Raw genomic sequence first — 11,615 nt, forward strand, 5'->3', positions numbered from 1 at the left:
CTGCAGGCTGATGTCAGGACTGGCACTGACCCAGGACCTGCTGGCCCCACAGGGAGGGCCTTTGCCGGGTCGGCTGTTTCTGCTTTTCCTTCCTGTTCCTCCGTGACATCTTCCTGCCTCGGGGGCCTCTGGGGGCCATTTGAAGGGGCCCCACTGGGCCCCAAGACCCAGAGTTACAGAATAAGCTCAGTCAAACAGCCGTTTCTAATTTGTCCCGTTTTGACAGTGTTTTTAAATGTTTAATATTCTTTAAAGCATTTGCTTTAGTCTGCCTGGAGTGCCAGGACAGGGTTTGCACCTTTGCGACTATTCTATTGGTTCAATTGCGCCAGGCAAGCTCAATCAAGCCCAGTGAAAGTATGCCAAATGATTTTGAATAGTTTTTGAACCCAGGTCTGTTTGACAGCAGGTGGCGAAGGGACTGGGACTTGGAGCTTTTGTATGCAAGTGCAAAATTAATTGTACATTATTGATGGGTTGTGGCTGTAACTACAACAATGCCACTTTGTAACACTTGCCATTTACAGTAAATTAGTAATTGTGGTGACATGACAACATTCCAAATCTGGTGATGGGAGTTGTGATATTGAAGCCTGATTGCCAGTCTGTTTAGCTAACATTCCACTCCACGGCACATAACATGGAGTACAATGAGTGGAATGTTAGCTTAACAGACAGACAACCAGGCTACTGATATTCTTTTATTGGCCTTATATTATCAGAGGTAACCAACCACTCAAACAATGTCACAGCATGTGTGTAATGAGGAAAATACATCATATAAGTCTATTTGAAATTACAAGTTGGCTTTATGACAGAGGATTTAAAGAAATGACTAAATCTCAACTTACACAGGTTTAGAGGTGGTTTACAAAACAATAACTCACCTCTTATAAACTCTCTTTCGCTCTCTCTCACTCACTCACACACTCAGACATACAAAGGCATGCACACATGCACCCACACACACATCTCTCTGACCCCTCCATACCTCTCCAGCTCCGGAGAGTTGTGATTTACGCCATTAACATATCAGCAGCTGTGTTTTGCTCAACACAGGCTGCTAGGTGATATTAGGTGTGACTAATCAATAGCACATGTGCATTAAAACCCGCAAGATTTACTCAAACACACCAGTGTTAAAGCCCTGCAGCTTACTGCTTCCTAGGATCCTCTGCAGCTGTTGAAATACAGCTTCAATAAGCCAAAACCATCGAATGGTTTGTACACTAAGTGCACTGTACTGCAGACTTGCGAATTGATAGACATGGATCTGAAACTCAAACACTGAATTTGTTCAATTGGTAACACTTTACCTTAAGCCAACAGAGCCAATGCATTATGTGATAATCATTGTAAACCTTGTCTTGAAAATGTATGACTGATCCCTTTATAATGTCTTATAATCATCTCATAATGAGTTTGAGTCAGTGGAAATGTTAAACATATATACTAGTGCTGAGCAATTAAACCAACATATTTTTCGGTTTTTAAACAACTAATTGACCGATGCTGGTTCAATTTAAACTTGTGCGGCGCAGACACGGAGACAGAAGAGAGAACGCGCGATCAAAAGAGGGAAGTAAAGCAGTTGCTTCATGAGCCTGAAAATGCATGATCTAAGCGATTGATAGTTGTTATTCAGCAGTCAAAAAAATATGCCTTATTTACTTTGAAGAACTACTAAAATCGTGATTTTGTCAGATTGCAGAGGCAGCTGCTCTATAGAGATAAGATGATGACTTGGAATGAAATAATAAAGGCATCAAATAAAAAAAATATTTTCTTAAATGAATCTGAATAAATTATGATTAATAAGTGATAAGCAGTAATGGGCAGTCACTACCATCCATTGACTTGTATTAATTGTGTTATTCTGTGTTACAGCATTCAACCCACATAATGCATTGTGCATTTAATGCAAAACATAAATTAGAAACTGAAATCGAAAACCATGATACATTTTTTTAAATAATCGATCTGAAACCGAACCAACCTCAAAAAGAATTAATAGATAGAGACATGACATTTTTAAGCCTTATAATAAGACATTAATAGAGGCTCCTATATGTGTTTATAGGTCCCGTGTGGCTCAGTTGGTTGAGCATGGTGTTTGCAACGCCAGGGTTGTGGGTTCGATTCCCACGGGGGACCAGTACGGGGGAAAAAAACGTATGAAATGTTTGAAATGTATGCAGTCGCTCTGGATAAGAGCGTCTGCTAAATGACTAAAAATGTAAATGTAAAATGTTTACAGAAACAGGTTATAAAGCATTAACTGAAGTGCAGTCTTTAACTAAAGTGTTACCAATTGTTCAACTCACTACTTTTGGCTTTTACCATCTTTTCCTGATATTGGGCATCGGTCCAGCAATGTGCCACACATTTTGATGGTTTCCATGAGTAATCATTAGTCTTGACAAAAGATCTACCGACACTATTCATGTTGCCTTTCCTGTTTTCCCTTTAACGTTTTAGAGCAAATTCAGAGCGTGATGATTCAGAGTGATTCATATATTCCTCACACACTGACATGTCCTATCCTTATTAGGCTCAAAAGGCCTTTGGTTGGCAACTTTAAAATTGGCCAATCTCAGATATTTTGGAAAGGCCCTATCTCGCGCACTTTCTTAGCAGAGATTCCTTAGCATTGCTGAAGGATAAGGTAAGCTGTATCGGAAATTCCCAGACATACTTTATCTTTAAAAACTCTGTTACATCACCTTGTTCGGTAGACATTTTGTAAGTGATATCAAAATAACACCACAACATTGTTGGTATTGAGGGGCTGAAATAAAGACTAGGGACAACTACAACTATGTAAAAATATAATTTTAAAGCAAAATTGGTGTTGAAAAGGCAACCAAATAAAGTCTCATTTATGACAATGTTCTTCCAAAATCACCTTTTCCATAACCAGCATTGCGGCAGAGAGGAGTAGCCTTTTCTCACACGAACAAATTCCTGAAACGCGTCTTTTTGACAGTCTTTTCCCAAAGTTGGAGGGCATTCTGGCCTATGTGTCGGTATATGTACAGTGGGTGTGTTAGCTAGAGTTTTTTCCCTGAGGTGCTGACTTGAATTCAACAATCCTTGAAGTCTGAGAGCCGTCTATTTTCGGCTCATTCGTAGTGCACTGGCTCCACGCATTTTCAGACAACACCGACCATCTTTCCCCTGCAAAAACAAATATCGTGTTAGGCCAAAAAGTTTCAATAACATCAGAGTTGATTTCTGTCCTGAAAATTCTGTGGTTGGAAACATCTGCAACCAAAACATGAATACTACATGCTATCTTTGGCTTAACACTAGAGTCTGAGCCTATAAAAAATGATTTGATGAAACATTGAATTTGGCCTTACTGCTATTAGCCCATAGAAATGCATTGAATAACATGGAAAAACAGATATTTAAAAAACTATTCTAAAGGAAGTTTGTTTTGAAGTGTCTGGACTATATCTGAGCAATACAGTATAAGAAAGATGAGGAAACAAAAAAAAAAAAAAATGTTTAACACATATTTAACCCCTTTTTTTAGGCACAAAATGACTTCCATGACATAGACTGACCAGGTGAATCCAGGTGAAAGCTATGATCCCTTATTGATGTCACTTGATAAATCCACTTCAATCAGTGTAGATAAAAGGGGAGGAGACACGTTAAAGAAGCATTTTTAAGCACTGAGACGGATTGTGTATGTGTAATTGATATCAACAACCCCTCGGCCCCTCCTCAGTTTTTCCCTTTAAAGGATATCTTAGCAGACTGAAAATGAAATGAATAACTACATGACGTCCCAAACGGGATCATTTGCCAGTCGGGTGTTTTCTCTCAAGAAGATGTTTGACAGATTGAAGCTGAACTGATGGATACCTATTATGATGAATCTTCATGTGACCTGGCAAGAAAGTATTTTTGTTATCATCCTAGTATTGTTTTTATGCCATATTATCATTGTGACATTAACTATGTTTGACATTTATTTGTTTGGATATACTGGAATAACTAGACTACAAACCTAATACTAATTTTAAGTGGCCAATCAAAACAAGTCTAGGGTTAATTAAACATGCTACTACCTTTGTAGAGGATATTGAATGCAACAAAAGTGACTGTAATTAAGCAATAATTCCCAAGGGGGTGTGGTATATTGCCAATATACCACGGCTAAGAGCCCTTAGCCGTAGTATATTGGCCATATATCACAAACCCCTGAGGTGCCTTATTGCTATTATAAACTGGTTACCAATGTAACTACAACAGTAAAAATACATGTTTTGTCATACCCATGGTATACGGTCTGATTTCAGCCAATCAAAATTCAGGGCTCGAATCACCCAGTTTATAATAACATATATATATATATTTTTTAAGAATATCCTTTTGAGCATGTTGAAGTTATTAATTACACCTTGGATGGTGTATCATTACACTTAGTCACTACAAAGATATAGCTGTCCTTCCTAACTCAGTTGCCGGTGAGGATGGAAAACCCTACCATGAGGCCAATGGTGGCTTTAAAACAGTTACAGAGGTTAATTGCTGTGATAGGAGAAAACTGAGGATACATCAACATTGTAGTTACTCCACAATACTAACATAAATGACAGAGTGAAAAGAAGGAAGCCTGTACAGAATAAAATATTCAAAAACATCCATCCTGTTTGCAATAAGGTCACTAAAGTAAAACTGCAAGAAATGTGGCAAAGAAATCAACGTTATGTCCTGAATACAAAGTACTATGTTTAGGGCAAATCCAACACAACACATCACTGAGTACCACTCTTCAAATTTTCAAGCATGGTGGTGGCTGTATCATGTTATGTATGCTTGTCATCGGCAAGGACTTGGGAGTTTTTTAGGATACAAAGAAATGGAATAGAGCTAAGCACAGGCAAAATCCCAGAGGAAAACCTGGTTCAGTCTGTTTTCCAATAGACACTGGAAGACAAATGAATCTTTCAGCAGGACAATAACCTAAAACACAAGGCCAAATATTCACAGGAGTTGCTTACCAAGACGACATTGAATGTTCCTGACTGACTTAGTTACAGTTTTTACTTAAATTGTCTTGAAAAATCTATGGCAAGACTTGAAAATGGCTGTCTAGCAATGATTGATAACCAACTTGACAGAGCATGAAGAATTTTGAAAATTATAATGTGCAAATATTGTACAATCCAGGTGTGCAAAGGTCTTTGAGACCTACCTAGAAAGACAGCTATAATAGTTGCCAAATGTGATTCTAACATGTACTGACTCAGGGGTGTGAATACTTATATCAATTAGATATTTTTGTATTTCATTTTCAATAAGTTTGCAAACTTTTCGAAAAACATGTTTTCACTTTGTCATTATGGGGTATTGTATGTAGATGGGTGAGAATAGTTTGTGTAATCCATTTTGAATTCAGGCTGTAATACAACAAACTGTGGAATAAGTTAAGGGGTATGATGACTTTCTGACGGCACTGTACACTACTTGGCTGTCAAGAGTGCCATGCTGCCTGTCTAGTCTACTATGTAAAATAGTATAAATATATTTGGAATTCATACTTGACATAGCACTGTCATGCACGCTTACCCCTTTTCGCTGGTTGCTCAAGCAAAAGGTGCAGATAGTTCTGGGTTGCTTCCTGTCTCCATGTCCTTGCGCGTGGTACACTGCACTCAGGCACGGCTGCCCATCCTCACGCCCGTCACCAAGCATCAGAACGTTGGCCAAGTGTGAGATGTAGCTGGACGCCAACCGGAGCGTTTCAATTTTGGAGAGCTTTCTGTCCACCGGCTCCGTGGGTATGAGTGTCCGGAGCGCGGTGAAGGCGGTGTTGACGCTCTGGGTCCGGTCTCGCTCCCTGGCGTTGGCTGTGTTGCGCTGTTTGACCACAACAACCCCACCGACTCCCACCATGCGGGAAAGCTGCCGACAAGTCTTATCTGAAGAGGCACAGCATTCATAGCTCTGGTCAGAGCTGCCGTCGCTCTCGCTGCGGTTCTCCTCGTCATCCGAGATCATGTTGAGATCAGGAGGGTAGGAGGAGAAGGGGTGAGTTGCCACCGGCCGAAGCATGGTAAAAGCCATTATAAACTAAAGTATAACCCAATTACAATGAATTTAGTATTCCTTAGATAATAAGCCTACAGTTTAATATGTGCTCATGGACAGCCGTTGAGGTCAGAATTTGCATAGGAATACCCCCTCGAATAGGAAAAAATTGTTTTGACATATCCTCATAGTATGGTGTTGCCGGATGGTCAACAGTGAGTGCTTGAGTGAGCTCTTATAGCCAGCCCACTGTAGCTCAGCAGAAGAGGAGGGGTTGTTTGGAACATGCAAACCAATCTGTCCAAAAGGACCCATTAGGCTACAGTCCAACAGTAACCATTGCCCTTCAAAATTATATTTTAGACTATAAACAACTTGTATTATTTTAATAGGTCAGTATCAATTCAATAAATTGAAGCATTATTTGCATGATATGGTGAAGCCAACTTCCTTAACTCCTCCATGGAGTTGAGTGCAGACTAGTTTTTTAAATGAACCTCAGACTCCTTCCAGTCGCTATGCTTTGACCCTTCAAACTTGTAAATTCTTAAACCCTTACCGTGTACATATGTTTGTCCTCTGTTGTTGCGTGCCAGTCTTTGTTTACTGAAATCCATACTTTTTAATAAAACAACCACCGACTGTTTCCTTGTTGAGATTCAATTGGCACATGCACCTTCTTTCTGAGTTGCCATCTTAATCAGCAGCAATGAGGAAACAGTCGGTGTCTGTATTTGGTTCACGTTTTATTAAAAAGGTTTAAGAATTTACATATTTGAAGTATTGACGCATAGTGACTCGAAGGAGTCGGAGATTCATAAAAAAAAACTCTAGTCTGTGATTAACTCAGTGGAGGAGTTGAAGAACTTGGCTAGATAATTATTTATTTAATTCCCATTTGGATTTGGATTTATTAGGGATCCCCTGGCAGCAGCTACTCTTCCTGGGATCCAAACGCATTAAGGCACTTACATTACACATAAAACAAAAGATAGAACAGTACATCATATAACATTGTTACACCACTACACATCTGCAGTGTGTGTGCTAGTGCGTGTGTCTTTACCTGTGTGTGTCTTCACAGTTCCCGCTGTTCCATAAGGTGTATTTTTATCTGTTTTTTAAAATCAGATTCTACTGCTTGCATCGGTTACCTGATGTGGAATAGAGTTCCATGTAGTTGTGGCTCTATGTAGTACTGTGCGCCTCCCATAGTCTGTTCTTGATTTGGGGATTGTGAAGAGATCTCTGGTAGCATGTCTTGTGGGGTATGCATGACTGTCCGAGCTGTGTGCTAGTAGGTTAAACAGACAGCTTGGTGCATTCAGCTTGTCGACACTTCTTACAAAAAGAAATAGTTATGAAGTCAATCTCTCCTCCACTTTGAGCCATGAGAGATTGACATGCATATCATTAATGTTAGCTCTCCGTGTACATTTAAGGGCCAGCCGTGCTGCCCTGTTCTGAGCCAATTGTAATTTTCCAAAGTCCCTCTTTGTGGCACCTGACCACACGACTGAACAGTATTCCAGGTGCGACCAAACTAGGGCCTGTAGGACCTGCTTTGTTGATAGTATTGTTAAGAAGGCAGAGTAGCGCTTTATTATGGGCAGACTTCTCCCCATATTAGCTACTGTTGTATCAACATGTTTTGACCATGACAGTTTACAATCCAGGGTTACTCCAAGCAGTTTAGTCAGCTCAACTTGCTGAATTTCCACATTGTTCATTACAAGATTTAGTTGAGGTTAAGGTTTTAGTGAATGATTTGTCCCAAATACAATGCTTTTAGTTTTCGAAATATTTAGGACTTACTTATTCCTTGCCACCCATTCTGAAACTAACTGCAGCTCTTTGTTAAGTGTTGCAGTCATTTCAGTTGCTGTAGTAGCTGACATGTAAAGTGTTGAGTCATCCGCATAAATAGACACACTGGCTTTACTCGTTAGTAAAGATTGTAAAAAGATTGAAAAAAATAAGGGGCCTAGACAGCTGCCCTGGGAAATCCCTGATTCTACCTGGATTATGTTGGAGAGGCTTCCATTAAACAGTCTTTGACACTGGAGGCTGCCATTGCCAATTTATTATGTACTACAATTACAACATATATCTTTACCAACATTGTACTTATTTAAATAGGCCTAGTGCCATTTTTGTATATTCAAAAGATTACATTACTGTGATTATGCATAGGAATGTGAGGCGTGAAACTCTCACCACATATAAAGTGAGATTAAAAACGTAATGATGTTCTGTTGTTTGTGCAGCACATGAAAAGCTGCTGCAATGCAAAACAACTAAAACCACAGCTCTGACGGCCTATTATTGTTCCTTATCATGTAATCCAATTAAAGTACACCTACAAAGAAACATTTTATAAGTGTTGTCTATGCACCTCATAGAGATAACACTTTACTTAAACCATCAAAGTATGATGCTTTATAACTTGTTTAAAGATTTCTAACCTTAAGAATATCTTATAGCAAGGTTTATGATATGTTATGTCTTTCTATGGTTAATATTTTCAACTGTTACAGTCTAAAGCCCCTGTGACAGATCCTGTCCTCAGAGGCCAATCTATCAGTGGCGCAACGGCGAGCCCTGGTTAGTTTGTCTAATGGGTTAAGTGAGCTGGGTAAATAAACAGGCAGCAGATGCTGGAGGGGATCAAGCCCTCCACTTTCTCTAAATACGTCCCAAATGGCACCCTATTCCCTATATAGTGCACTACTTGTGATGGGCCTTGGTCATTTGGGATGCAATCACTGACTGTGGAAAAGCAAATGGCTTCCAGATTTGCTGGTGTGTGACATCAAAGGACCTCTTTGGCCTGTTTTTACAATCACAACCTCTGACACATCAAGCCACCAGCAGGCCCTGCTGGCTCTGGTCCTAACTCAGCTGCACCAACAATGGCGACCTGCAGAAGACCCGGTCCTCGCTTGTAAACCGTGACACAGCAAGATTATTTTTACTGCTCCTCAGCCGCGACCAACTCGACCCCTTGCTCACTTTCCCCAACCTCACAGTTTGGAACCGTAAATACTTTGGCCCCCCGCATTAAGGAATGCCTTTAAAAACCTGTTGAGGCGATTAACTAAGGGATATTGAGTTTGCAGTCACTGTGTCGCACTCTATGGCAAGACACATCATTCACCCGAGTTTCGTCGGAATCAGGCGAATGGTGTCTGAGATATCGAGTGTGACTAACGTACGTACAGTTGATGACTATAGCCCCCCTTGGACCAATCAGTGTAATTTTGTAATCTCAATCACTCAAGTTTCATTAAAAATGTGCCAGTGGTGTCTTAGATATCACGTGGGTTAGCTAGACTCATGTCCCTGAGCATGTGTGCCAAATTTCATCACTCTGAGTCAAACAGATCAAGAGAGATAAACATGTGTCCGTTATAGCGCCACCATGTGGTCAATATGAATGTTCTTGCATATGTTAAGTCTTCAGTGTTTGCAACATGTGTATCAAATGTCATTACAATATGAATATTCTTGACTGATTTATATGCATTTATGTGCCAGACCACGCCCATGTGAATGTTTATTGGTCAATAATGGCCAAGTTGTTTTAGGTACTAGTCTGGAAAGTATTGCGTTGCGAGACCTTGGTCCATAGATGCCACATATCAAGTTTCGTGCAGATCGGTAGCGTTTTTGAAGTGTTTTTCACAAAATTCTAAATGGTGAAAAGTCCATCATGTTGGACCTTATGTGACCTGAGACAAATGTGTTACTTGTGATGAGAGGAACCTATGTACCAAATCTTATGACTTTTGATCAAACGGGGTTAGGGGCATGACCTCTCAAAATGTACATTTTCAATCGCTTGCCACCATCTGGCCAATCAGTTTTGTAAATGCTGAATCTCTATGGCAGGACGCATCATTCACCCAAGTTTCACCAAATCGTCCCAGTGCTGTCTGAGATATCATCTGAGATATCACGTGTGACGAACTAATGTACTAACGGACAGAGACAGATCCACAGTCCCCTCCCCGATTTCATCGTGGGGGACAATGAAAAATGAGAGACATGTTTTAAGTAATGTCTGCTGCATAAGCAGGCAGCTGAACAGTGTATCACAACAGGCCTGATAAACTTCCCTTTTAGGACAATTCACCATCACCTCCTCCACACCTCCAGACCATTTTCTCTCTTGGACAACTCCAGCACTGTTTTGAGTGATGACACAGTGACCACATTGCGAGTCAGCCCCAATATTGTGTTAATGCCAGCAGAGTGCGGCCATGACGGCCTGCTGGGTTTGATACTCTCTGTGGTCAGATGTGTTGACTCATGGACGCAGCTGCACAGGGGAGTGCAGAGGCCCAGACTCAGACCCAGAGCAGTTTTAGCCTGGTCCCAGATCTGTTTGTGCTATCTTGTCAACTCCAATGGTTATGAAACCAAAGGAGTTGTCAAACAGCACAAACCATTCTGGAACTAGGCTAGAGTAGCTACTCCACAGAGCACCCAGCAGCCAGCTGCAGATCTCCTGGAATATTGGGGCATAAAATAGATTTTAATATTGACAATACATTCAACATAGGGTTTTTGTGTAGAAAATGTATGCATATGTTAGGATATGAGAGGTCGGAATAACATTTCAGGTGCCTGTATTGCTGATTTAAAGTGACTGCCTTTAAGATGTGGGTAATGCTACAAACATCCCTTCGATTTTGGGGAGGAAAAGCATGATTAAGGCATTTCATCCTGAAACACATCAGTTGTCATTATTGTTATATAACTTGTTAATTATAAGAACGAAACATATTTTATTCTACTTCAATTTCCTTTTTCCTTTTGTACAGTATATGCAGTTTGTTTCTCAATTCATGCAACTTTTTTACCCTCAAATGTGACCTAAAGATGAGGCTAGGCCTCAGATCTAACTCTCCTTCCTTCCTTCCTTCCTTCCTTCCTTCCTTCCTTCCTTCCTTCCTTCCTTCCTTCCTTCCTTCCTTCCTTCCTTCCTTCCTTCCTTCCTTCCTTCCTTCCTTCCTTCCTTCCTTCCTTCCTTCCCCCCTCCCAAAGATACTGGTCGGCTTACACAGCTTTCTACATATTGAATCATCAGGACAGGTGGGACTGCTAGTTAAATTCAGCATTAAATACTATACTTCAGTAGCCTGACTACACCCCAATGTATTTTCACTTTATTTGAGGATTACTTGAAAAAAGTTTTTGGGAGTCTGTAGAACCACAAGTAACCCATATGTCAGCATAAATTACATGTTACTACAATGGTATATGTCAACATTCTGACATACTTCTAATGAGATCTGGTCTGGTTTTTGATAAGACTTACACTGAGTGTCTAAAACATTAGAAACACTTTCCTACTGTTGAGTTGCAACCCCATTTGCTCTCAGAACAGCCTCAAATCATGAACTATAGCATTTCATAGGGATGCTGGCCCATGTTGACTCCAATGCTTCCCACAGTTGGATGTCCTTTGGGTGGTGCACCATTCTTGATACACACAGGAAACTGTTGAGTGTGAAAAACCCAGCAGCGTTGCAGTTTTTCACACTCAAACCGGTGCACCTAGCACC

General features: G+C 40.4%; 1 protein-coding gene across 1 annotated transcript; it reads right to left on the reverse strand.

Moving 5' to 3' along the window:
* Positions 1 to 789: 789 nt before the first annotated feature.
* Positions 790 to 6,275, reverse strand: LOC106565262 (transcription factor 15). The gene is made up of 2 exons (XM_014132171.3): positions 5,584 to 6,275; positions 790 to 3,177 (listed from the first exon to the last, which is right to left on the reverse strand). The coding sequence occupies exons 1-2, from the start codon at positions 6,079 to 6,081 to the stop codon at positions 3,112 to 3,114; spliced, it is 564 nt and encodes a 187-aa protein (XP_013987646.1). The 5' UTR covers positions 6,082 to 6,275; the 3' UTR covers positions 790 to 3,111.
* Between the last annotated feature and the right edge of the window lie 5,340 nt (positions 6,276 to 11,615).

Source organism: Salmo salar, chromosome 12, assembly GCF_965601325.2.
Source record: "Salmo salar chromosome 12, fSalSal1, whole genome shotgun sequence".
Lineage (NCBI taxonomy): Eukaryota > Metazoa > Chordata > Actinopteri > Salmoniformes > Salmonidae > Salmo > Salmo salar.